Here is a 27,951-nt window from a genome sequence, read left to right on the forward strand (position 1 = left end):
ATATATATATATATATATATATATATATATATATATATATATATATATATACTGTTGTAAGAACCGCAGTAAAAATACATTTAAGGCTTTTCATGTACCTCTAGTTCCATTTAGTTTGAAATGACTGAATTCTGATCCCTACTGTGCTGCTAAACAAATAATTTGCTGTCCTGTTGGAATCTGAGCCACAACTGTGCTAAAGTTCAGACGTGGTCAGGATTTTTTTTTTAATGGTTCACCATAGTAAGTTCGGTGGCTTTTTTTTTTTACTGACTTCTAGAACTAAGGAAATCCTTTCCCATATAATTTATTGAATTAATTAATGCCTATCACAGGTTTGACAGAGGCTGGCCTACTTTCCTCATCTGGAACACCAGGCTCTGATGTCTGGGTAGAGTATAGGAAATTGTGCTTTAATAGCAAATGTAGTAAAACTATATTAACACACATATAAAAAGTATATAAACAAATATGGATGAGTGAGGTGGTAGAGAGTAAAGTAAATTAGTGAAAATAGAAGGGATGTTGCAGAATAGTGTGACATTCGGAAAAGGGATGGAAAGAGATTGGGAATAGTATCAGTTTTGAAAATGATAAATAGCATGGTGGCTCACAAAATAATTTCTATGGTCCCCCTCCCCCTTTTTGGTAAGGTATCATGTAACCTAGCCTGGTCTTGATTTTGCTAGTTAAGGATGGCCTCAAACTCCTTTCTGATCCTCCTCCTACCTCCTAAGTGGGTTATATGGGCTTGCACTAAACCGCCTAGCTCAATTTAGTGACTTTTTTTCTATCAGGTTGTTTAAAAAATGGTATGCTATAGAGTGAAATACATAGAATGCATAGCATAGAAGTGCTTTTAGAAAATACTTAAAAATATACATGACTATATAGCATATAATTATTAAACATAAAATATGTGCAAGTGCAATGAAGAGCCCACAAACACCAGCCCCAGGTTGTTTTGAAAACTATTTCTCACTGTGTGTCTAGACCAAAGTTTGAAAAGCCTCTAGAACACAGGGCTCCAAAAGATCTGGGCAAGGTAAATTCAAGGTCAAGTGAGAATCCCATTTCGCTCCCAACGTAGTCCATGGAGGTTAATAAAAGAGCGGAAATGGCGTGTAGGGGAGGGCATATTCGAGTGGAGCCAAACGAAAAAAGCAAGGGCGCTTCAGGGCCAGGAGATGCCAGCGGCTTTTTTCTTGGTTGGTCAAATTGAGCTACCTGGAGACAATAATTTGAAATGTTTTCCTTATATAATAAACCGAAATAACTCGCGCATTTCTTGTCCCTAGCCTACAAAGGTGAGGGATTCGAGTGGCTCCTGCGGCTGGTCGCACCCCGGATCAATCCCAGTAGAAGAGTTTATTTATTATTATTATTAACCGGGGCTGAGCGCACGGGGCGTGGGAAGCGCGGGAAAGAAAAGACGGGGTCGTCCAGCGGGCGACTCAGGTCGCGCTCCGCACAGCCTACGGGAGAGGGAACAGGCGGTTCCGCACTTCGGGTGCCTTCTGCCGGCACAAGCCTCCGGGCCGGCTCTGCGGGGAGTGTTCTGGGCTTGCTCCGGGCCAATAGACAACGACCGCCTCCGCCCTCCGCTCAGCCTTAGCCTGGCTAAAAGCAGCCGCGGCTCCGCCCCCAACCATGTGACCCACCGCGCGGGCCCCCGCCCCCGCCGTAAAGCAGACCCCGCCCCTTTGACGTCTGACTGTCCTCAGACTGGCACGCCGCGGGGCCTCTGTCCGTGGTTGCTCATTGGCCGTCCGGGAAGACAGCGCCCCCTTTGCCGCGCCCCCGAAGCCTCGGGGAATGCGGGCCGGGGCGGGGCCTGAGCCGGAGGGGCGGGGCGACGCGGCCCGGCGCGGGTAAAGGGGCTGCCGAGGAGCCGCGCGAGCCTTCAGCAGAAGCGCGCTGCTTCACCCTCGGTTCTCCCTACTCCGCCCTCCGCGCCCTCCACGGTCACCCGGGAGACCGGTCGTGTTAAGCTCTCCGACCTGAAGCTGAGTGATTTCCATGGCAGCCGCGAAGAAAGCAGTTTTGGGGCCATTGGTGGGAGCAGTGGACCAGGGTACCAGCTCAACACGTTTCTTGGTGAGCCCAGGGTGACATCTCCTAGCCCCTGAACCGGGACGCTAGCTGGAGGAGGAAAGGCGGGGTGTTGCGTTCTCAGTCCGCGCCTCTTGCTTTCCTGGGCCCTCGGCTGCTGGGGCGAGGAAGGGAGGCCAAAAAGGGGACCTACCATGCTGGGGTTGCCCAGTCCTGGCCTGGGGGTATCTTGGCCTCCCAAGACCCCCCCGCAGCGGAGTTGAACAGTCTCAGCCTTGATAGTGGAGCCAGGTCACATACCAGTGGGGAGATTCTTTCCCCAAAGAGAGCGAGTACTCTCCGAGCATCCACACAGAGCGAGCGAGGTGCAGCAGGGGACAGGTGGTCACACTGACACTGCAGCGGTCTTCCCCAGGAGCATTTGGCCTGCTAGGCGCAGGACGTCCTTGGATGGAGGGAAAGCTGTGTCACGGCTGTGGTAACCCAACAGAGCGTCCTTTGGAGCAGTAGAACGAATAAAGTGTTAGCGTGATGATGCATTGTCATCCTCTCCCACAGAGGATAGACTACTGAGGGGGTGGCAGAGCAAATTAGGAAACAGACACATTACAGTTATTTTGCTGTTATCTCTTTCATTTCTAGAGCTTAACATTTCAATTTGGATACTTTGCCCATTACCAACAAATATTGTCCACTCCACTTGACTGTCTAATGTGACAGGGCAATTCTGTTCGTTTAGTATGCATGACTAGAATTTTACCATAAAGAGGCGCTGTTTAAATATCTCTCTGCTGATTAGTTTTGCAGTTAGGAAGTTTAGCTTTTTTCTTTTTTCTTTCTGTTTTGTTTTTGAGATGGGGTCTGCCTCTGTAGCCCAGAAAAGCCTGGAACTCAGGATCCTCCTGCCTCAGCCTGGCTAGTGCTGGGATTACAGCCACTAGCCAGGCTAGTGAACCACTGCTCCCTCACAGCTAGGAAACTTGCTCTCGAAGTGATCTAGCACTCGGTTCAGTGAGATCATTTAAAAGTAATTTAAGTAAATAGAGCGTTGGTAAAAGCCCATGCTTCAGTGGACATTTGACTAACCTGGAAAGTTGATGTAAATATTTAGTGATTTATTACCTCCTTTATTTCTTTATCAAACATAATTTTCCTCAATTATTTATTTACTTTGTGCCCTTAAGGGTTGATGTCCTTGCCTGTAGCACAGTAGCAGGCACTCAACCACTGAGCTACACCCTCAGCTGCTCTTCCTGTAATATATATGTATATAATATTATTATACATTATATTATATATTATACTATATGTGTGAGTGTGTATTATGTGTATTATACATATGGTATGTGTATTTTGTTCAGTTGGCACTTGGCTAAAAACTGTTGTGTTGTGATCATGAGAAGTCTTTTTTTCTAAATTGAGAAACTTTCAGTCCACTTTAAATTTAAATCTTACTTACTGACTTAACCCTGATTTGAGCTACCCAACCACTGTTTCACATCTGCATTTTTAAAATCTTATGATCACATAAGGTAGGTTTCATTTTGTTTTATATTCATATAAACGTTCATATAATCCTGAATCACAAATAAGAAAGTCTGCATAGTGTGATCATGATCTATCCCTGGTGCATGAGCTGGCTTTCTGCACTTGACTACCTATGGTTGGACACCTTGCTCACCCCTGCTAAATTGAGGAGGGTCTTGGTCCTGCCTCAGTGGAATGTACCAGGCTTAGCTGTCCCCCCATTGGAGAACTTACCCTGTTGGAGGAGGAGAGGAGGGGTGGGGGAAGGGAGACAGGGTGGGGGGGTGGGAGGAGGTAGGAGAGGGGCATCTGTGGTTGGTATGTAAAGAACTATAAAATCATTATCATCTTCTAAGCTTATTAAGACCATTAAAACATGTGGACTGAATAACTAGGTTGATTTTTGTTCGTTTCTTTGTTTTTTGAGACAGGGTTTCTCTGTAGCTTTGGAGCCTTTTCTGGAACTTGCTCTGTAGCCCAGGCTGGCTTTGAACTCAGAGATCCTCTTTCCTCTGCCTCCAGATTAAAGGCGTGCACCTCCACCGCCCGGTCAATTTTTTAAAATGCATTTATTTTATGCGTGTGGGTATTTTGTCCACATGTATGTCTATGAGCCATGTGTGTGCATAATGCCTGAGGAGGCCAGAAGAGGGGGTCAGATCTCCTGGAACTTGAGTTAGATACAGTTGTGAGCCACCATGTGAGTGTTGGCAATCAAGTGAAGATCCTTTGGAAGAGCAGCAAGTGCTCTCAGCTGCTAAGCCATTTCACCATGAGCTGATTATTTTGAGGTAGTATCTTGCCATGTAGCTCAGGGTGGTCTGAATTTTACAGTCATTCTGTCTCAGCCTCATAAGTACTGTGATTAGGAGCACAAGCCACCAGAATCAGCCATGTGGGTTGAATTTTAAAGCCATATTTGGGAATTGTCACACTAAGGGTTGGAGAGGCGGCACAGTGGATAAAGGTGCTTGTTGCCAAACCAATGATCTGATCTTGATCCCTGGGGCCTACGTGGTGGGATGAGAGTAACTAACAACTCTCACAAGTTGCCCTCTCATATCCAGATGTGTGCTGTGGCATGCACACACAGCACACAAATAAATAGATGGAATAAAACTAATTTTAAAAGATTTGTCACACGAACGGCTGCAGAGGCCAGGCAGGTTGAAGGGGGGGGGGGGGGGAGAGAACATACTGGCAATAGTGTATTAGGCCAGGGAGACAGCTCTATGTGCTAACCAGGAATACAAGCTCACTGATACCAGATCTTCCATTTATTGTCATCAAAGCTGGGGCTTTAGAATCTGTGGCGAGACATTCTTGCTTTTTTTCTTGTCTTTCCAGGTCTTAAGCGGTAATAATTACTAACTCAGAGTATTGGGGGAAACCAAACCAAGTATGATAATTGTTTGCAAGTTTGTGTAGCCTTTGCCCTATATGAATGTGAGTAAAGTGTTTTACAACTTTAGAGGTTTCCTTCTTAGGAGCCAGCCTGAATGAGCTTGCCTTCATTTGGGGTCTTCATGTTGTTACCTATGTAGTCCAAGCAGTCTCCCCCCCACCACCACCAAGACGGGGTTTCTCTGTGTAGCTTTGCACCTTTCCTGGAACTCACTCTGTAGCCCAGGCAGGCCTTGAACTCACAGAGATCCACCTGGCTCTGCCTCCGAGTGCTGGGATTAAAGTTGTGCTTCACCACCACCTGGCCAAGCAGTCTTTTTTTTTTTTTTTTTAAACGCACTGCAGGTTAAATGGTAGTTTTTGGTCCTTCATGTTTTGTTGCCTAGAGGCATCTTTTTACATTGATAAAGAAGGAATTTATCAAGTTCTTAATGCTATAATCATTTGTTAGTTTGTAACATGAACAATATTAAGTTTCAGAAGCTGGGCATGGTGGTATATGCCTGTAATCAACACACCTGGTAGATAGATACAGAAGGATGAGAAGTTCACATCACCTTCCACTAGGTCAGCCTGGACTGTAAGACTTACCTAAAACAACAGCAACAACAAAAACCCTGCCAGGTGGTGGTAGCACACACCTTTAATCCCGGCGGGGGTGGGGGGTGGGGGTGGGGGGGGTGGGGGGTGGGGGGGGGCAGAGGCAGGTGGATCTCTGAGATTGAGGCTAGCCTGGTTACAGAGTGAGTTCCAGGACAGCCAGGGCTACACAAGAGAAACCCTGTCTTGAGGGAAAAAAACATAAAAACAAGCCTGGCGGTGGTGGCACACACCTTTAATCCTAGCACTCTGGAGGCAGAGGCAGGCGAATCTCTGAGTTCGAGGCCAGCCTGGTCTACAAAGCCAGTTCCAGGAAAGGCGCAAAGCTAAACAGAGAAACCCTGTCTTGAAAAACCAAAAACCAAAACAAAACAAATTGGAAATATTGTTCATTGGTAGAGCACCTGCCTAGAATATGTAAGGCCCTAGGCAGATACCTGGTACTGTAGACAATGTTTGGTTGCAGTTATTGGGCCCTCTATGAGCACAATAATAATGTTCAATATCAGAAGATTCCTCCCTACTGGGAAAAAGATATATAAAAGTTAATTAAAAGTCAAATGTGGTAGTTTATACTTTTTTATTTTGTTTTAGATTTATTTGTTTGTGTGTGTGTGTGTGTGTGTGTGTGTGTGTGTGTGTGTGTGTGTGTGTGTGACATGTATGTGTGTCCCTTTGGAGGACAATGGGACCCCTAGAGCTGAAATTCCAGGATTTGAGCTGCATGACACAGGAGCTCGAAACTGGAAGTCAGGTCTTCTGGAAGAAGCCCCAAGCCATCTCTCCAGTCCTGGTGGTGCGTACTTGTAATCCCAGAGCTTAGAAAGTTAAGGTAGGAGGATTGCCGAGAGCTCCCTGTACTACTCAGTTCTAAGTCAACTTGAGCTACATAGTGAGACCATGTCTTAGGAAACAAAAATAAATAAATGATAAATGACTAAAAATAAATGTTCATCAATAACATTGTCTGTTCCTTAAGAAACAACTGCGAAATAATGCTTCAAAGGCCAAGTGGGTAATTTGGAAAACGTGGAAATGGTTTAGCAAGATAGTGTTTCCTTTGGCTGTAAAATTTCCTGGAGAATGCAGATAGTTGAATTGCTGAATAAGCGCTTCACTCATAAGGTGATTCCCAGGAGTTGTTCCTATATTACTCTTCCATGTTGTAATGATGACTCAAAGCTAATATAATGGCCTACCTTCTCAGGTAAGGGCACAGTGGGGAGGAACTGGTATAGATAGGAAGCTCACAAGTTAAAGACATTTACACAATCTAATTAGTCTTCATTTAATTTGCATATTTAAGTTATTGGAGGCCAGTAATCTCTTTAGCTTTCTTCCCTTTTTTATTAGTAAGAGCTTTATTTCTGCTCTTTCATCTAATGTGAATTCCTCTTCCTCTGTGCCCTATATGTTTCTTATGGTTCTATTCGACCTGTAAATAGTAGTACAGTAGCCATCCATCTCTTTAGTTTCCCGCAAACTCTTAATCATAGCTTCTGTCTTCCACTAATGCTTACTGATTTATTTTTGTGGTGCTGAGGATCAAATGCAGGGTCGGACACGTTACCAAGCAAGCGCTAAACTACGGATTCCCTCATCCCACCCCGTATAGCTCTTTCTATACTACCATCAATAGCTCTTATTCCCTTGACCCTTGTTTGTATTATGTACCTGTTATATTGAAGGAAATGGCCTCCTTAAAAGCCCTGTTCATTCGTGTATTCCTTAAAAATTTTCAGTCATCAGTGTAGCAAATAAGCTTGTGTTTTGTTGACACAGAGAGAGCAATCAATCTATTAAATAGAAATAGTTTTTTTCTTTGATTTTTTTTTAATGAAATAGTTTCACAAAAGCCAGATTGGTCTTGAACTCACTGTATGATAGGAATGACCTTGAATTCCTGTTCCTTCTCTCTTCACTTCCCTAATAATTGCTATCACAGGTAACCAATAGCATGTCTGGCTATTACATAGATTTTTATTCTCCTTTAATAGGTCAACTGACTTTTAATTCTGGTTTTCTTTCCTTAACTTGCCAGAAAAATATATAAACTTTCTCTGCCTCTGTCTCTGTTTCTCTCTGTTTTGAGACAAAGATCATGTCTCACTTTGTAGCGCAAAGTGAATCCAAACTTGCAGTAATCTTCCTGCCTTTGGGTCTGGATGGCTGGACTGCAGATGAGCCGCCACACCAGGCAAACAACAGAACATAACAAAACAAAAAAACCCATTCAGATTGGATTAATTTCTTTTGATTTTAGTAGTAGACCTTCCATTTTATTTCTGTTATTTTTTTACATGTATGGGTGTTTTGCTTGCATGCATGTACCACATGTGTGCATGCAGTGTCCAAGGAAGCCACAAGAGGTTATTGGATCCCCTGCAACCAGAGTTACAGATGGTTGTAATCCACTATTTGGGTGCCAGGACTTGAACCTGGGTCCTCCAGAAGAGCAGCAAGTGCTCTGAACCACTGAACCTTCTCTCTAGCCCATAGACCTTTCATTTCAGATCTAAAAAATGTTCTTACATTTTATCCATTTATTCACTGTGTGTTTGTATGTGTGCACATGTACATACACTCAGTATGGCATTTGTGTGGAAGCCAGAGGACAACTTGTGAGAGTCACTCTTTGTTTATTTATTTATTTATTTTGAGACGAGCTTTTCTATATAGCCATGGCTGTCCTGGAACTCTCTCTGTAGACCAGACTGGCCTCAGATTCAGAGGTTCTCCTGCCTCTGCCTCCATAGTTCTAGGATTAAAAGTGCACCACCACCACCTGGCTTGAGAATCACTTCTTTGTTTCCACCTGTTTTTGTAGATCTGGCGGGGTTCAACTCGGGTCATCAGGTTTGGTAGCACACACCTTTACCCACCAAGCCAATCCTCCCAGCCCCATGCTTATTTCTTCACCAAATTGTCAAAGAGTTCAATTGTGGGATCCTGTGCAAGTGTTTTGTACTAGAGGAAAATTCCCAACTTGTCTGATAGGAAAGTGAACCTGTGTTGGCACACAGGTTGCAGAGTAGGAAGGAACTTCTTGGAAAGAGAATTAGTGTAACAGGTTTTAAGGAGGGGCAATTTCTTCGTGAGAAAAAAGTTTCAGCTTAAGCAGTCAACTTCCTTCTCTACTTTGGTAACTTAATTTTTTCCCATTAAGTCAAATGTTTACCAAAAGGTGTGGTTTGGAGAATGTTGTGACTTCCAATATGTCGAGGACAGAGTTGAGAACTTGCCTAGCCTCATGCGATTTGGTGAGATCTGGATAGTATTCAGGGAAGCACCTTTCCCTGGGTGATGAGACTGTGCTGAGGATTTGAGGATTGGGCCCAAGGTCACATCATAACTGGTAGAACAAGAATTCAAGTCCAAGTTCTTGTACTCTGAGGCAGATTATACGAACCAGTGCCTGGAGAATGGTGAAGAGGGGAGAGATTCAGGAAGGCCCTAGCCAGTCAAGTGTCACTTCTGATTATAGGATTATAGCCATGCATGAATGACTGTCCACCAAGAAAAACATTGTCTTACAAATTGGCTTCACAAGGTATGAATAAATACTGCTTTGACTAAGTACTCAGGTTATGATCATTTTGTGTGACTCAGGTTCAGTGGGTCCTGGGCGGGGCTCAGGTGTGTCACCATGGATAATGGTTGTGTAATCACTTTCCTCCAACAGCCAGTGTGTATGAAGAATGAAAAGAATTGTGGTTCTATGCTTACTTTGGCAAGAAACTTTGCCTTGGCCCTAGTTGTCTCGTTATACTTAGAGATGTCAGAAAGCTTATGGATAGATTCTCTCTCTCTCTCTCTCTCTCTCTCTCTCTCTCTCTCTCCCCCTCCCCCTCTCTCCTCCCTTCCTTTTTTTTTCTTTTTCCTTCTCATTCAACACATCTGTTTTCGTTTTTTTTTTGAGACACTCTTACCACTGGAGCCCAAGCTGGCCTGGAACTCACTATATAGCCTAGGCTGGCCTGGAACTCACTATATAGCCTAGGCTGGCCTGGAACTCACTATATAGCCTAGGCTGGCCTGGAACTCACTATATAGCCTAGGCTGGCCTGGAACTCACTATATAGCCTAGGCTGGCCTCAAACCTAAGGCTCTCTTCCTGCTTCACCTTCTTACATACTGAGCTTACTGGAATGAACCACCATGCCCAGCTTTTAAGAGCTTTCGATTTTGACCATGAAGGACTTGGCCATATCTTCGTTTCGTCCCTAATATAGGCTTGCAATAGTTATTTACTATCCATGAGCAAGTGTGTGAACCAAATGAGCATCCAGGGACTGAGATGTGTTGACTGAATGAGAAACTTGGGAAATTTCAAATTTGACCACTAGCTGTTTTTGATGTCTGCCTATGTGCTGAAATAAATTTTTTTTGTGGTGCTGGGGGCCAAACCCGGGGCCTTGTAAATGTTACATAGGAGCTACACTACTGAGCTATGTGCTTTGCTTTATGAATTTGTTGTTGCTGCTGTTTCAGATGACCTTAGGTATCCCAGGCTGGCCTCAAATGGGGTATGTAGCCAAGGATGACTCCTGATCTACCTGTCTCCACTTTCCAAGTGCCGGAATTGCAGATGTGTACCACCACATCTAGCCTACAGTTTCATTCTGTTTTTATTACACACACACACACACACACACACACACACACACACACACACGCATGCACACATGCAGACACACAGACACACACGCAGACATGCAGACATACACACACACACACACACACACACACACGTATGCACCCATGCAGACACACATAGACACACACACACACACACACACAAACACACACGCGGGGGGGGGGGGTACCTGTAGGAGTGTGCATTCTCTCATTTCACCAATGGGTCTTGAAAACTGAACTCAGGTAGGCCTGGATAGTTACACTTGAGCCATGGTGCCAGCACAATTTCACTTATAAAAGACTTTATTTTTATTTTATTTTACATGTATGAATGTTTTGCCTGTGTTGTAAGTCTGTGTGCCACATGTATGCCTGATGCCCACAGAGGCCAGAAGAGGGCATTGAATCCCCTGGAACTGCAGTTACAGAAAGTTTTTGCATTGTGGGTGCTGGGACTCAAACTCCGTTCTTTTAGAAGAACAAGTGCTCTTAACCACTGAGCCATTTCTCCAGCCCCTGTTTTTCTTTTTAAGACTTTGTTTTACTTTTGTATGCATATATCTGTATATATGTGTCTGTGTAGGTGTGTCTTCACGTGTGTGCTGATGCCTATAGAGGCCAGAAGAAGGTGTCAGATCACTTGGGAATACTGGGATCTCTTCTCAGGTTCTCATGGTTGGGTACTAAGTACTCTTAGCTACTGAGGCATCTAGGCTCCAGTTTCATTCAAAATGTTTTAAAATTACATTGTATTTGGTGGGGGTGTGTCTCTGTGTATGTGAAGGTCAGAGTTGGTTGCTAAAGTTGGTTCTTTCCTTCCCCTATGTGAATCCCAGGTATTGAACTCAGGTCCTCTGGCTTGGCAGCAAATGCCTGCCTGTACCTGGTGACCCTTCTCACTGGCCCCTACAATTTCAGTTTTAGGAAATGGTGTAATGGTGCATGGCTGTAATCTTCTTGTGATACCAAGGCAACTCACAGAGATGCGCCTGCCTCTGCCTCCCGAGTGCTGGGATTAAAGGTGTGTGCCACCACCGCCTGGCTCTATTTTGATTTTGACACAGGGTTTTATGTGCAGGGTGACCTCAAACTGGCCGTGTAGTTGAGGATGATCTTGAGCTGCTAATCCCCCTGCCTCCAAACCCAAATACTGGGATTGTAGATATGTGCTACCACACCCAGCCTACATTCCTGAATAATGTCTTATCACATAGTAAATTTTAGTGTACCATAAAATAGTAGGCTGCTGGAAAGGTTGTGTGGGCAGGAAGATGAATATGCATGTTTATGATGGTATGGCTAAATTAGTCATAGGCTGACAGAAGCAAACCTGCAGGGCACTTAGGAAAGAGAGCATGGGATCTTTCTATGACGCTTCACAAGTCAGGGGATGTGCCCACCAGTATGTTTCAGCAGACTAGTGTAAAAGGTTTAAAATAACAATTTTCATTCTGCAGTTCCCATTATCTCTGAAATTGAGTAGTCATTTAGTTGTAGAGGTGGAATAGAGATCTGGGGACTTTTAAAAAAGTGTTTGTGAGAGTTCAAGGTCTCACATAGCCCCAAACCTTTGAATTTGCTACACAGCCAAGACTGGCTTTGAACTCCAGATCCTCCTGCCACTGCCTCCCAAGTGTTCGGATTGCAAGTGTGTGCCGCATTGCTCAGCTCCGCTCTCGTGACATCTAAGTCTGCTTCTAGCAGGTAATGCAGTAAGCAGGGTAAAGGTAGGAGGAGGAGTAACACATATCATGTTGGAAACGGCAACTGGATCTGTGCTGTAGCTGCTCTCTGCCAAATGCTTTTCTACGTTACCTAGCCTTAGACTTACTCTGTAGCTGCAGATAACCCTGAAGTTCTGATTCTCCTAGGCTGAATCTAGTGTTTACAGGTATGTACTACCATTCCTGCTTTATTCCATGTGGGGCATTGAATATGGGGCTTTATTTATGCATTCTTAGCAAACATTCTACCACCCAAGCTATATCACCAGACTATATATTAGCTTTACTTTTTTTCCTTGCTCTCTTTTTCTTTTACTTTAAAAAAAATTTTATGAATGGGTGTATGGCCTGCATGTATGAATGCATACTTGGTGCCCAAGGAGGCCAAAAGATGGCATCAGATTCCCTGGAATTGGAGTTGGAGAGGATTATGAGCTACCATGCGGGTGCTGGAAATCAAACTCTGGTCTTCTGAAAGAGCAGCCTGTGCTCTTAACCACTGAGCCATCTCTCCAGCCCCATATCCGTATTATTTCAATTCTGAAAATATAAATCAGGACCCAGGCAAATAAATAATTTACTACTGAGTTATGTCTATAGCCTCCCCAGAACAAATCTGGAATTGAGACATGATGTCTAGAGGTAAATGATTTATTTGTTTGTTGTCATTTTGGGACAGGATCTCATTTAACCCAGGATGGCCTTAAACATTATATGTAGCCAAGAATGACCTTGAACTCCTGATCCTCCCGCCTCTACTTCCCAAATTCTGAGATGGTAGATATAAGCAACCACATCTGACTGTTTTATTTCATTTCATTTTTGGTCTTTATGTATTTTATTTGTTTATTGAGACAGAGTCTCATTGTCCCAGGCTGGCTTGGAACTCAGTATATAATCCAGGCTGGACGCAAATTCACAAGACTCATGCTTTAGCCTCCCAAGAGCTGGCTCCAGGTTACTTTTATTCAGACTTTTTTTAAAAAAAACAGAGTTTCTTACTGTATATCGAACCTTAGGTTGGCCTAAAATTCTCATACTCAGTATGCTGGGATTACAATCCTGCACCACCATGACCAGCTATTCACAGATGGAAAATTCACGAGGCTCAGAAAAAATGAAAGTCAAACAGCTGATGTGGGCAGGGTGGAGGCTCAACCTCCCCCTGCTTTGTGGGCCTCCAGGTCCTATGCTTTTTTTGCTTCTGAATTATGCCAAACATGAAGTTCTTGTCTGCTTCTCTGGCCCACAGGAAGTTCTGAGAACAGATACTTCTTGAAACGGATGACCTGAAATAGGAACGACTCACTGCTGGGCATCCTTACTCTGAGCCAGAGCAACACCTCAAGCGAGCATTGTCTAAACTGAAGCCTGCAACCTGGCTCCTTTTTTCCTGTCTTGCAGCTGTTACACTGCCCCGCTTTGTCCTGTAAACGCTGTCTCCACATGCTAGCCTGCCACAAGTTGTGTCCTTTCGGAATGCTTCCCCTTTTCCTGCTGCAGCCTCATACTTCGATTTCAAGTCTCTCAGTCCCAACTGCGGCTGCTTCCCTGAAGGAACCCTCCATGTGGCATACTTATTCTTACTATAGGTACAATAGAGTGGCTTTCCTGGGCCAAGCCTTGTCTCCGTCTGCTTCTACCATAGCAGGAGAGAGCATTATGTACTCTCGCCCACCTGTACACCCCACTCACATGCACTTCCTGCATCACGTGGCCACATTTCTGTTTAACCAGTTTAGAGGTTAACACTTCTGGGAGCCCTTACCTGACTCCCACACGTCTGGATGAGATGTGTCTTTTACTCTTCATAGCCCTAGCAGGTCTATGTGAGAAGATTTCTCTGTATCACTGCCATGGAATAGATGGTGAAAAATAAATAATTGTTAGTATGATGTCAAAGTAGGAAAGGACTGTGTCTTAAGGTTACTATTGCTGTGATTAAATACCTGATTAAAGCAACTTAGAGAGGAAAGGGTTTATTCAGTTTATGCTTCCACATCACATCTCATAATCAAAGGAAGTCGGGACAGGAACTCATTCGGGGCAGGAACCTGGAGGCAGGAGCTTATGCAGCGGCTTTGGAGGAGTGCTGCTTATTAGCTTGCTCCTCATGGCCTGCTCAGCCAGCTTTCTTTTTTTTTCTTTTTTTATGTTTTTTAAAAGATTATTTGTTTGTTTGTTAATATTTATTTATTTATTTATTTATTTATTTATTTATTTATTATGTATACAGTATTCTGCCTGCATGTGTCCCTGCAGGCCAGAAGAGGGCACCAGATCTCATTACAGATGGTTGTGAGCCACCATGTGGGTGCTGGGAATTGAACTCAGGACCTCGGGAAGAGCAGCCAGTGTTCTTAACCACTGAGCCATCTCTCCAGCCCCTGCTTTCTTATGGAACCCAGAACTGCCAGCCCAGGGATGGCCCCACCCACAATGGGATGGCCCCTTCCCCGTCAATCACTAATTAAGAAAATACCCTACAGGCTTGCCTATAGCCGATCTTATGGAGGCATTTTCTCAATTGAGGTTCCCTACCCCCTGATCACTCTGACTTGTGTCAAGCTGACATAAAACTAGCCAGCATACACTGAATTGGTATTGAGAAATCTGATCCTTAGCCATTTCTCAGTATTATCTAGTCTGGCTCCTCACCTGGTAAATATGAGTATAGTGTATTGGAGCCATGGGTTCCGGTTGATAATGTCTTTTGGTTTTTATCTTAAAACTGTTAACTTTATTTTTTGAAGAATTTGAAGATGGGAGCTGAAGTCCAGTTGGTAATGTCTTTTGGTTTTGATCATAAAACTGTTAACTTTATTTTTTGAAGAATTTGAAGATGGGAGCTGAAGTCCAAATATGATCTGCAGGTAGGCTCTAGTCTGCAGGCTCAACTGGAGGTTTTTGTCTTTCCTTCCCAGCTCCCGAAAAGTTCTAGAGAAGTAATAGCACTGTTTGAAAATGCTGGGCCACAGGATCTCGAGCATGTCTTCTTACTCCCATAACCGCATTGTGCTTTGGTTTTGTTTGTTTTTCTGAGACAGGGTCTCCTGGAGCCCAGGCTGGCTTCAAACTCATGATCTTGCCTCATCCTTTCAAGTGCTGGCAGGCTTGACAGTGGCTTCTGAAGTCAACTTGGGAAAAAAACCTGTAACAGCCAAGTAGAGCTACTGGTAATGTGTTATTATGTGCAGTTAGTTACCTTCCACCATAGAATTCCTTAAGACTGTTCACGTGACCCCTGATATGTGTAAACAATAATGTATTGCAGACTTCCTAGCCTTATGTGACTATTGACTATTTTTATTTTTTCCTTATTATGTTCCTCCCTTACTTCCTTGGATTTGAGACAGGATCTTACTTTGTACTCCATGTTGGTCTGGAACTCACTATGTGGTTGATGTGGTTGCGGCTGTCCTCAAATTTATGCTAATCTCCCTGCTTCAGCCCTGTGAGTGCTGGAATTATGACCATGCTGGGCTTGAAAAAGAAAGGGTCTCTTCTTTATTCTTTTATGCATGTGTGTGGTGTGTACGTTGCATGAATGTGAGCGTATGGGTACATGTGTCCATGTATGCACATGCAGAGACAGGAAGAATACAACATGTGTCTTGCTCTTCTGCTTTTCACTGTATTCCTTTAAGACAGAGTCAGTGATAGGGAAACTTGTCATTCTGGCTGAGCTGGCCAGCCAGTGAGCCCCAGGGATATACTTGTCTTCAGCACCAGTGCTGAGGTTATAGGCACATGGAGTCATGCTTGGCTTTTAATAATGAGTGCTGGTTTTTCTAATTCAGCTTCTCATATTTGCACACACATCAAGCAAGTCCTGGCACACACCTAGCCATCTCCCTAGCCATTTTCTCTACTATCTTTTCGAAAGATGATTTTATTGAGCTGTCATCCTAGTCTCCACCAATCTGTAGAAAGAAAGGCTCTTACAGTATAGTTTAGACTGTCCTGGAACTTACCATGTAGCTAAGGCTAGCTTCAAACTTGAGAGTCGTCTTCCTGTCTTAACCTTCCTAGTCCTGGGATTACAGGTATACATTACCATACCTAGCTCCTAATCTACCATTTCTGTTTGTTTGTTTGTTTCTTATTTACTTTGAAACAGGATCACATTAGGTATCTCTAGCTGGCCTAGTACTCACTATGTAGACCAGGCTGTTCCCAAACTCAAAGAGGTCTGCCTGCCTGTGCCTCTGAAGTGCTGGGATTAAAGGTGTGCATCATCATGCCTCGCTATTTATTTATTCAGACAATGTCTCATGTAGTGAAGCCTGCCACTGAATTCTTGATTTTCCTGTTCCTACCTCCTAAGTGCTGGAATGAATTATAGGTTTATAGGTATGTACCATTACATTTAGATTCATACAGTTCTGGGTATCAAACCCAAGGCGTATATATAGCACATGCTTGGCAAGCATTCTACCACATGAACTGCATCTATCTCCCTAGCATTCTTTTTTTTTTTTTTTTTTGGTTTTTCGAGACAGGGTTTCTCTGTGTAGCTTTGCGCCTTTCCTGGAACTCACTTGGTAGCCCAGGCTGGCCTCGAACTCACAGAGATCCGCCTGGCTCTGCCTCCCGAGTGCTGGGATTAAAGGCGTGCGCCACCACCGCCCGGCTTTATCTCCCTAGCATTCTACCATCTCATTTTACCCATCATTTCCTTTGTTTCTTCCTTTTTGTTTGTTTGAGATGTTTGTTTATTTCCTATGTTCCTCTGGCTGACCTATAGCTCAGTAATATGTAGATATCTAAGACCAAGCTAGCCTTAACCTCACAGTAGCCATTTTCCTGCCCCTGTTTCCTCGTTTATTAGATTACATATGTGAGCCACCGTACCACCTCTGCTATTTCTTATCTGATAATTTTTCTTCAAGTAAGTACTTATAATAGAGTATACTTTTTTCAGACCTTCAACAAGTGTGCAAGGTACTGTTCTGTGTCCTGGGCATATGTCCATAAATAAAACATAGCCAATTGAGCCTACATCCTAGGTACATACTTTAGTACTGAGCTATAAATCATAAGATATGAAATGGGGTTCTGTCAGCTTATTTCTTTATGATGTTGAGTTAACCTTTGACTTGTAAGATATTTTATCTCCTCAAAGAACTTTAGAACTTGCCTTCTGGCTTTGTATTTATCACTTCTCCAGAAAAAGTGGTGTGCATCACAACAATGGAAGGAAGCAACTTGCCAGAGAGTGTTTTCTCTTTATTTTTGCTTTTTTTAGTCTGTAGTCAACAGGTATTTTCCCTCACAGGAAACTGAGGCATGGAGCTACTCTCTGAACTAATTAGAAATGAACTTTATGCTATAGTTACAGTGACTTGGAGAGTTAATTGTAGTTAAATTATAAATTCTTACTCTGAAACCATAAAAAATGGGTATTCAAGTACAGGTACTAACTGGTAGAAACAATGTCTAAGAAAAACTGTTACTAAAGTTTTAAAAAGTGCTGCTTAACTTCATTGAAATTGTGGTGAATTGTATAGCTTCTTTATTAGCTTTCATCCCCTGGTTTTAATGTTTTATATCAAGGGTCTGCTATTTATGGCACAGCTGCCTGGTGGATGAGGCCTCCAGTTAGCTATTTTTCTCCTTGCTGATAGGGCTCTATTTTCCTGGTAAACGAGCATGATAAAGACACTACTGAATCTCTCTGTAAAGGAATTCACAAGTACCAATCCTGTGTGAGCATCCTTCTCATCTAAGATGAATGAGGAGTGAAAGCTGCTATTACCATCAGTATTATGTCAACTTCCTTATTTTTCTTGATTTTTCTATTCACCAAGGAAATCTATGCTATTAATTGTATTAATTTCCATTTTGGCTTATTTAGGGAAAAAGAGCCATTTTTTTTCTTTCTTTGTTATTTTGAGGTAGGGTTTCTCTGTGTAGCCCTGGCTGTTCTGGAACTCGCTCTGTAGTCTAGGCTGGCCTCACACTCAATGATCTGCCTGTCTCTGTCTCCCGAGTGCTGGGGTTAAAGGTGTGCACTACCACCACTATTATTATTATCATCATAATATTTGATTTTTTTGAACACAGCCTTGCTACGTAGTTCAGGCTTGTCTCCAGGCAATCCTACTGTCTCAGTCTCCAGAATGAATGTTGGGGTTACAGGTGTATACCATCACACCTGGCAGAAAATTTCCTCATTAAAAAGGTTATTATGTTTTATTTTCTCGGGAGAACATCTTTTACATATGTTTTTACGTTTATTCTTTGACCCATCCAATCATATGTATTGTGGATTTTAGTTGTTTTCACGCCCATTGCCCTCTCGTTCCTTCCTCCATTTCCTGCTGCAACCCTTCTGCTGAAGAAGGTCTGCTCTAGCTTCTCCCTTTTATTGTATCTGTGACCTTCTGACTTTAATCAGAGTTGCTTGCATGAGTGTGGGTGCCATTGCCAAAGGTCTGTCAGGGAGATGGTGCCTCCTGAGCCCCTCTCCATCTCTGATGAAGCACTGAGAGATCGAATCTTGTGTAGGTTTTGTGCAGGTAAGCCCATCATGAGGGCAATGACCATGTCATGTCCCAAAGACATCTTCTTGTGCCATACACTTCCTCATCCTCTAGCTCTTGCATCGTCCTCATCCCCTTTTCTTGGATGTTCCATGAGCCTTGAAAGGATGATATAGATGTCCTGTCATCCATCATCACTTTTATTCTCGACACTTGGATTACTAATGAATCTCTGTATTAACTGCCACCCACAGCTACAAGAAGCTTCTCTGAAGAAGATTGCGAACAGCATTAAGTTATGGGTAAAAACATGCATACATAGAAGGCAGTTTAATAACATGTCCATATAGCAAAGCAGTAGTAGCAGGTTCCCTGCTAAGCCTATATCCTGCCTAGCCAAAGGCCCCTGACCATGTTTACAGTACCATCTCAGGAGAAGTTCTTTCAATTATTTTTTAAAAAGATTTATTTTTATTTTATGTGTATGGGTGTTTTGCCTGTATGTATGTCTGTGTATCACATGCATGCCTGATGTCCATGGAGGCCAGAAGGTATCAAATCTCCTGTAACTGGAGTTACAGAGGGCTGTGAGCTGCCATATGGGTGCTGGGAATTGAACCCGGGTCCTCTGGGAGAGTAGTAAGTACTCATGACCACTGAATCATCTCTACAGCCAACCACATTGTAATGTTTTATGATTCTGCCTGAAGAATAAGCCAAACATTCTTCATTGGTGGCCATGTCATCTGATTCATTGTTTTATATATGTTAATAAGAACTTCATTTGCTCAGTAACTTTAAACAGATTTTATATCAACCTGCATTATTATACTGATGTGTTTTTCAGGTTTTCAATTCAAAAACAGCTGAACTTCTTAGTCATCATCAAGTAGAAATAAAACAGGAATTCCCAAGAGAAGGGTATGTTTCTTAATTTAATATGTAAAGACATGTCACATTATTGGCTTTCCTCACCCCATGTACTCTGTGGATTGGTTTGATAAACTTAGCCAGACACCATCTTGAGAGGACCTGAGAGATTGGGATTGGTCAAGAAATGCAGCTCTAATGCAGTAGTTTATCAAGAGTAGCTTAGGAATTCAGCAATGGAAAGCAAAGTCTAATATAAGTAACACATCAAAGGCATAGTAACCATCAGCAGTTCTGCATCAACTCTGAAGTTATTTATTTCTGTGTCCTTATTGTTACTAATGGTGCTAAAATGGTGACTGTTTAGGAGATTTGTTTTGTTTTGCTTTATTTTCTGGCTTTTGGAACCAGGATAGTCTCACTCTATAGACAAGCCTGTTCTGCAACTTAAAACAGTCATCCTGCTTTAGCCTCTCAAGTGCTGGGATTTGAAGTGTGAGCTACCACACCTGGCTAGTGACCATCCTTAGAAGAATGGGTTATTACAATGTGAAGAATAAGAAAAATGTAAGGGAAATAGTTTTTTTCATTACTTTAGAATGTAGAATATAGATATGCTTTGCTTGCCTATATTTTTTTTCACTTATGTGCTAGGCACATCTAATGAGTTAACTTATTTGTGGAAACATGTTAGGTTTGTAATGAATTCTTGGAGACTAACACATTTATCCTTTTGTTCCAAAGATGGGTAGAACAAGACCCGAAGGAAATCCTGCAGTCTGTTTATGAGTGTATAGAGAAAACATGTGAAAAACTTGGACAGCTCAATATTGATATTTCCAACATCAAAGGTATTTTGAGTATTTTCATCTTCTAGTACAGCTCTGCCAATCCCCTTCATTAATTTATCCTCTCAGCTCATAATTGAATAGTAATCTTTATGTACTACAAGCCTTTTTGTGAGAACTTGTGGGCACAACAATAAACAGGATTCAGTCCCTGTTCACACAGCCATTTTATTCACATGAACACAAGGAAAAATAAAAGAAGACAATACAAGTTAATTTCAGATACTAATAAATTCCGTGTGGGAAATTAAAAAATGAGTGATATGATAGGGTGTACCGACAAGGGCTTACCTTAGATTAGATGGCCATGGGAGGCTTCTCTTCTCTGAGGAGGTGATTATTTTGCTGACATTTCAAGGGACATGAGGGGTCAGTCATGTGACTGTTGGGAGAAAAACATTTGAAGAAAAATAAACATTGCATGCAAAGATCCCAAGGTGAGACTAAACCAAGGTAGTCTAGGGTCACAAAGAAGACCAACATGTCCTAAAAACAAGTTGAGTGGACAGAGTGGGTAGATAAGGGGTTTAATGGAGCCCAAATTGGAGAAATCAGTGGGGTCTTCTCAGCATATTTTTGAGTGTGATTGTTAGTTTTAATATCAGAGGGCGCAGGTCATGACTTTCCAGTCAGAGACAGTTCCATACCTGATGTGTAGAAAGTGGACTGTGATGGAGAGACCAGTGTGAGGCTCCTGTAGAAGTGTGGAAAGAGTATGGGGCCTTGACTGACAGCAGTCACAGAGAAGCAAGGAGGAAAGGTCAATGCTTGCTGACTGGCTGGCTCCTAGGGTAGTAGAGAGAGTAGTGAGTAGTCGTCGGGCAAGGGGAAGAAATGGGCCAAAAGTGATGCTTCAGAGTCTTGTAGTTTTTGTTTTATTTTGTTTTGCTGTATCTGGTTGTACATTGCTCCTGGGTAGGTGGGGATGCCTTTTATTAAGAAGAGAAACACGATGGGGAGGAATGCTTTGGGGGAATTTCTATGAAATCACTGTCTGAAAGAATGAGTTTGTTGTAGATCTCTCTATGAATTCCTAGTTTCTGGTAGAAGATCTATGCTTGGCTATTTATTATTTATACAGGGAGAAAAGGTTACTTAGCTACCCAAGGGTGCTGCAACATTGTATAGGGTGAAAAATCAATGTGGTCGTTGCTGCTTCTTGTCTCTTATAGCTTGTATTGTGTTGTTAAGTTTTGTTTGAATATTTGTTTGACTTTTGTTTTGAAACAAGGGCTAAATAAATAGACCCGTCTGGCTTCAAATATGCTATAATTATCCTGCTCCTGCTTTCTTTCTTTTATATATATATATATATTTTAGGTTTTTTGAGACAGGGTTTCTCTGTAGCTTTGGTGCCTGTCCTGGATCTCATGCTGTAGACCAGACTGGCCTCGAACTCACAGAGATCTGCCTGGCTTTGCCTCCCAAGTGCTGGGATTAAAGGCGTGCGCCACTGCTGCCTGGCTGCTCCCACTTTTTAAGTACTGGAATTATAGGCATTTGGTGTTTTGATTCATAGCCTCTTGGCTTCAAGACTTACCATACTCCTAAGATTTTTGTCCTAATTGGATTTTTTCTTTATTTGATTATTTTTGTTGGTATTATTTTCTTTTGGTTTTGATTTTTAAACAGGTTTGTCATAGTCTGTAGCTGTGAAGAGACACCATGACTGTGGCAAGTCTTATAAAGGAAAGCATTTTATTAGAACTGGCTTACAGGTTCAGAGGTTTAGTCTGTTATAGCAGGAAGCATGGCTGCATTCAGACAGACACGGTGCTTCAGTAGGAGCTGAGAGTTCTATGTCTAGATCAGGAGACAGCAGGAAGAGAGATATAGGGCCTGGCTTGAACATTTGAAACTTCCAAGCCCACCTCCAGTGACACACTTCCTATCCCACAAGACCTCACCTACTAATAGGGTCACTCCCTTTGGGGGCCTGTAGCTGGAATTTTCTCTGGTCTCACCCAGCCCTGCTATCCTGCAGCTGCTTATAAAATAATCATTCAGAGGGTTATATTAATTACCAATTGTATGGCCTATGGCAGGCCTCTTACTAGCTAGCTCTTATAACTTAACCCATTTCAATTAATCTATAAGTTGCCACGTGGCCATGGCATTACCAGTCTGCTGGCATCTTGCTGCTCCTTTCTCAGTGGCCAGCCTCTCTGCAGATTCCACCCTTCTTTTCTCTGTCCCTCCACTTGAATTTCCCACCTGGCTATAAGCTTTCTTGCCCTAGGTCAAAACAGCTTTATTTACTAACCAATGAGAACAATGTATATTCACAGCATACAGAAAGACATCCCATAGCACTTGCCCTTTTCTGTCGTATCAAAAAGGAAGGTTTTAATTTTAATATGGTAAAATTATATATAACAAAGCAGTTATTAAGCAGGAATTACAGTTACAATATCTAGTTTATTTATATCTGGCAAAATTAGAAAATATTCTACCATCTATCCTATTTTGTGAGTCTAAAGTTTCATATCTAATTTATCTTTTATCATGACTAAGGAAAGCTAAAATTATAACTATCTAGTCTTCAGTTCTATCAAAGACCTCAGAAGGATATATTACCTAAGTAAACTGGAAGTGCATTATAAGCAACTTCCAAAAATCTAGAATGACAGAGACATCTGGCTGCTTGGACAGTCACCCAAAGTTCCTCTGTAATGTTGGGGCATCCATCTTCAGCCCATAGGCCTAGAGTTTCCCTGTGTCTTGTAGAATGTCTGGCAGTCTCCTCTGCAAAGCAGGAAACTAAAGGACCATTTTGCCTTGTTTTGGCAAAATTTAGTGGCCATTTTCCAGTGGGTCCTGTATGTCCAGTTTATACAACATATTATCAAGCAGTCCAGACACGAGCAGTTTCTTGCCCAAATGGCTATTTTTGCCAAGAAGAAGACAAACTCCATATAGAGTGTCTTAGATGCCTCATCTTCCTTTTTGAAGTAAATCGGTGCTGCCAGGAGCAGACAGGTTTGTCTCATTGTCGAGAAAAGTCTAAGTTTTTAAAACATTTTAAATGCCATATTCTGTAGGTGTTTGAAGATTACCTACCTAATTGAAATATATAACATGACTATAAGTTTGATTATCATAGATAATTAGCTATTAATCTATATTTCTTAATGATACATTACAATTTTAAATGCATTGTATAAACATAATACCTTAAGTGAGTAAAAATATACATACAGTATAACAAAATTAACTTTAAATTTCTGTCAATAAACTAAAATCCATAGCAATGTAAAATATTTCAAACAAGTTGCTCTTTTCTTTTGGTCTTTTTTGTTATTTTGTCTTTTTTTTTTTCTGGAGCTGAGGACTTAACCCAGGGCCTTGCGCTTGCTAGGCAAGTGCTCTACCACTGAGCTAAATCCCCAACCCCCAAGTTGTTGCTCTTTAAAAGTAGATTCAATAATCTACCCTTTTATCCTATCCTATCTATATCCTAAATTTCTATATCAGGGGCCATTTTCTTTCAAACCACCACATTCTACTCCCTGGCCCCAAAGGCTTGTAGCCATATCATAATGCAAAATTGCGTTCAGTCCAACTTCAAAAGTAACCCTTCCATAGTCTATCACAGTCTCAACACTGTTTCAAAGTCCAAAGTTCAAAGTCTCTTCTGAGAATCATGGCAGTCTCTTAACTTTAACCCCCTGTGAGATCAAAATGAAAAAGCAGATCACATACTTCCAACATACAATGACACAGGATATACATTACCATTCCAAAAGGAGGAAAGGGAGCATAGTGAGGACATACTGGATCAAAGCAAGACTGATGTCAAGAGCTCTTCAGATCTCCAAATCCTTTCAGCTTTGTTGACTCCAACACCCTTCTTTCTCTTGGGCTGGTCCACTCTCCATTAGCAGCTCTCCTCGGCAGGCATCCCACGGCTCTGGCATCTCCAACATCTTGGGGTCTTCACCTTCACAGCTTCACACAAAGGCCATTCAGAGACACCTCTGACACATGCCTGGCCTCAGCAGGCTTACCTTAGTGATGGAGGAAGATTTCATAATCCCTTTCTTGTATCCTTAACTCTAAAGCCAAAACCATGTGGCCAAAGCTGCCAAATTCTGCTGCTTTCTGGTGCTGGAACATGGCCCACTTGTTCAAATACATTTTCAAAGCTTTCTGGTTCTGATAGTTTCTTTCACTGCCTAAGCTTGGCTTTTCTGAAACTTGAACTGTAGACCAGGCTGGCCTTGAACTCTGCCTGCCTCTGCTCAGAGTGCAGGGATTAAAAGGAATTAAAAGCATGTACTACCACACCTGATCCTAAGCTTTTCTTTAATTCCCTTTCACAAATTGGAGGCTTCGCTAGGTGGGATCTTGCCCTAAGGTCACCACTTCCTTTATTCCATTTAGGATAAGGCTTTTCTTTAAACTTATCTCCTTGGGCTCCATTACACTTCCTGGTGCACCCTTTCTCCTTAAACAGTATATTTTGTGTACAGTTTCCTTGTTCCTTGTTCAGCTTGCTCCTTTTCATTATATATCTACATGATACTCCATTAATAGCCACACAACACAGTCAATGGAAGGTCGTTTGGAAATGTCCCCTGCCAAAGCTGTTAATCCACAACTCTTCAATTCAACCTCAGGCAGATTTTTGGGACAAGGGCAGAAAGCAGTCACATCTTTGCCAGAATATCACAAAATTAGTTTCTAGGTCACATCCTAAAGTTCTTCTCTGAAACCTCTTGAGCTGAGCTCCCACAGTTCAAATCATCCTCAGCACCACTGTCTTCCATGTTACTACTAGGATGGCCCATTAAGTCCTGCTTAAAGCATCCAAGTGCTTTCTTAGTCCAAAGTCCTAAAGTCTCCATTTCCCCCCAAACAAAAGCACAGTCAGGCACATCACAGCAACATCCAACCCCTGGTACCAGCTTCTGTCTTTGTGAGGGTTTCTCTTGCTGTGAAGAGACATATGAACATGACAACTCCTATAAAGGAAAACATTTCATTGGGGCTGGCTTACAGTTCAGAGGTTTAGTCCATTATCATCATGGTGGGAAGCATGGCAGCACATAGGCAGACATGGTGCTGGAGAAGGAGAATTCTGCCTCTGCCTATCTCTGCCTCCCAAGTGCTGGGATTAAAGGCATGCACCACCAATGCCCAGCTATTGTTACATCTAAATAGAAGTGTAATCACCACATTGATGTGAGCTGTACATCAAAATGATTGCTATTTTTTCTTGGATATTCTAACAGTCTGCAACAGTGTAAATCACTAATAGGTGCTCAGTAATGCTCAGAAGTAATGTCAAAAGAGTCATTGTCTCTGAGGCATAAATAAACTTTACAGCTTAAAGAGATGTTTCATATAGAGTCCAGGATAACTGACCTCGGCATTAACATTGTTCTACCTTCCTGACACATAAGGTGGGATGCAATATTGTGGCCTTCTGGGTCCACCCGTATACCTGTCTTTCTGGGGTTTGTGGGGTATGTGAAGATGACACACAGTTCCTCACCAAGGAATTTGTCTTGCACTTGCAACACCTGGCCTGTAAGACTTCAGCATGTATCTGTCTCCTCTCCCTCTTCCTCTTTCTCCTCCTCCATATGTAGTTCTGGCTGTCTTGGACCTCTCTATGTAGATTAGGCTGGCCTCAGACTTAGACATCCACCTGCCTCTATCTCCCAAGTGCTGGGATTAAAGCTACTGTCTTGTTGATATACCTATTTCTCCAATATAAAAGTCATACCAAACCAAAGTGATTCCTTCCCGGCAACCAACAGCCTGTAGCCAAGAATGAGAATATCCCATAGTGCCTGCTATACTAGGCAAGTCACACTACTGCTTTCCCCTGATAATTTACTGAATTGTCATCAGAAGGGCAAGCTTTTGCTTTCCTATGTAGAACTATAGGTACCTGAACTATAAAAACTGTAAAGGATCAGCAATCACCTAAAGCAGCTTCCTCTAACTGCAGTGGAGGAAGAAGACTGTAGGACATGTAGCTGTTCATTAACAGAGGGCATTAAGTACTGCTCTTATAACTCAGTTTTTTCCCTGAGCCACATTGTTAATAATCTCCCAAAACATTTAATTTATGTTTCCTATGCAACAAGTGAATGAGCTTTGCCAGTGAAGAGCAGTATCATTTAGTCTTATCTGATAATCATTGACAGAGTTCATCATATCTGGTTATAAACCTTTCCCATATTCCTGATTCATTCATTTTAGTTGTCTCCATCTATCAAAAAGTACTGACTTTGAAGTTGAGTGTGATCATGCATGTCTATATTCTCAGCACTTGGAAGGCTTAAGCAAGAGGATTACTTATGAGTTCAAGATCAGAGTGATCAACTGAATTGAGACACCTTTTTCAGACGCCCTCACCATAAAAATGTCTTTTTTTAACTTAAGCCACTGTGAATAATGTCTCCTAAATTAAAATATACTGTCTAGTTTTATAGCACATTTAAACCTAAAGCCGGGCAGTAGGCTGCTCTGTCTGTGTTAGGCAGTTATGTTTGCCTTTAATGGCATTTGAAGAGTTACCACATACACAAAATTACAATGCCAGATGTTCTCGTTAAGTGATAGGCAAAAACTGTTTCAAAAACGAGGCCATAGGTCCTCAGGAGTTACATTCACAGCAGCTATTTTAGTGATAGAGTAAAGGAAAACTCACACATCCACTCCTTCACCCTAATGCACAGACTGCTGTCATGTCTTACGTGTGTGAACCTCATGATAGTCTCAGGGAAGCACCTTTTTCTGCAAAATAAAGTTCCACTAGTGGCCATATCTCATTTTTAATTTTCAAGTATACATGTTACGTGTAAAACTACACACAGTTTTTCACTGCCTGGAAAGCAGAAAGGGTTTTTTATTTTGAGACAGTGACTAGCTGTGTAGTTAGTTCGCTTTGAACCCACAAACTCTATCCTCCTGCCTCAGCTTACTAAATGCTGGGGTTATAGGTATATGCCACCAAGCTCAGTGTGAAAAGCTTAATACATCTTCCCACATGTTGCTTGTAGTAGCAAAAAAGCTATTTTTGTAAAGCTTATTATTTTTCTCTGTACATTTAGAGGTTTTAATTCCAAAATGTGTTGCAATGTTAAATTAAACCAGTATTTACTGATTTTAGCTGGGGATTCTGTACAGGGCCCCACACATGATAATCACTCAGCTGTATCCTACTCTGTTTTATTTTTCAAAGAATTCATATTATCCACAATATGGCCTAGATAATAATTACTAAGACTTCAAGTTTTAAGTACAAAGACTTTTTCTAAGTATATTTTCTTAATTGTGGTTATAACTTTTTGTTCGTCTATATGTATGTGTAGTTTTATGTTTGTTTGTTTGTTTGTCTTTGAGATAGGAGATAAGATCTGGATATGTAGTCCAGACTTGTCTGAAACTTACTATGTACTGAGACTAGTTTCAAACCCATAGTGAACCTCCTACTCCAGTCTCCAAAATGTGCAGGGATTGTAGTCATGAGCCACCATGCTAGGCTTTGGGCAGGTAAGATGGTTCAGTGGTTAGAGGCAACTGCTGTCAGGCCTTGCAACCTGAGTTCAACCCCCAGGCCCTCCATGGTGGAAGGTGAGAACTAATTTCTGCAAGTTGTTCTCTGACCTCCACCTTCAAGCCTCCTACTCAATAAATAAGTGTAATATACACACACATACACACATACACACACACACACACACACACACACACACACACATATATATATATATATATATATATATATAAATAAGTGTATATATAAATGTAATTTGAAAAGGATTTTAGGGTAGAACAGCAAGTGTT

At 42.1% G+C, this 27,951-nt stretch overlaps 1 protein-coding gene across 7 annotated transcripts in view; it reads left to right on the forward strand.

Moving 5' to 3' along the window:
* The first annotated feature begins 1,836 nt into the window (after positions 1-1,836).
* Gk (glycerol kinase) overlaps positions 1,837-27,951 on the forward strand; it is a 79,462-nt gene continuing 53,347 nt past the window's right edge. For 2 of the 7 annotated variants that reach the window (XM_006987525.4, XM_006987524.4), the window contains exons 1-3: positions 1,851-2,097; positions 19,278-19,351; positions 20,045-20,151. In XM_006987525.4, the coding sequence (XP_006987587.1) occupies positions 2,020-2,097; positions 19,278-19,351; positions 20,045-20,151 (259 nt within the window). In that variant the 5' untranslated portion in view covers positions 1,851-2,019. Of the gene's footprint in view, positions 2,098-19,277; positions 19,352-20,044; positions 20,152-27,951 lie in introns of all 7 variants that reach the window. The other 5 variants (XM_016006047.3, XM_016006046.3, XM_006987526.4 and 2 more) reach the window with 4 other exon arrangements.

Source organism: Peromyscus maniculatus, chromosome X (assembly GCF_049852395.1).
Source record: "Peromyscus maniculatus bairdii isolate BWxNUB_F1_BW_parent chromosome X, HU_Pman_BW_mat_3.1, whole genome shotgun sequence".
NCBI lineage: Eukaryota > Metazoa > Chordata > Mammalia > Rodentia > Cricetidae > Peromyscus > Peromyscus maniculatus.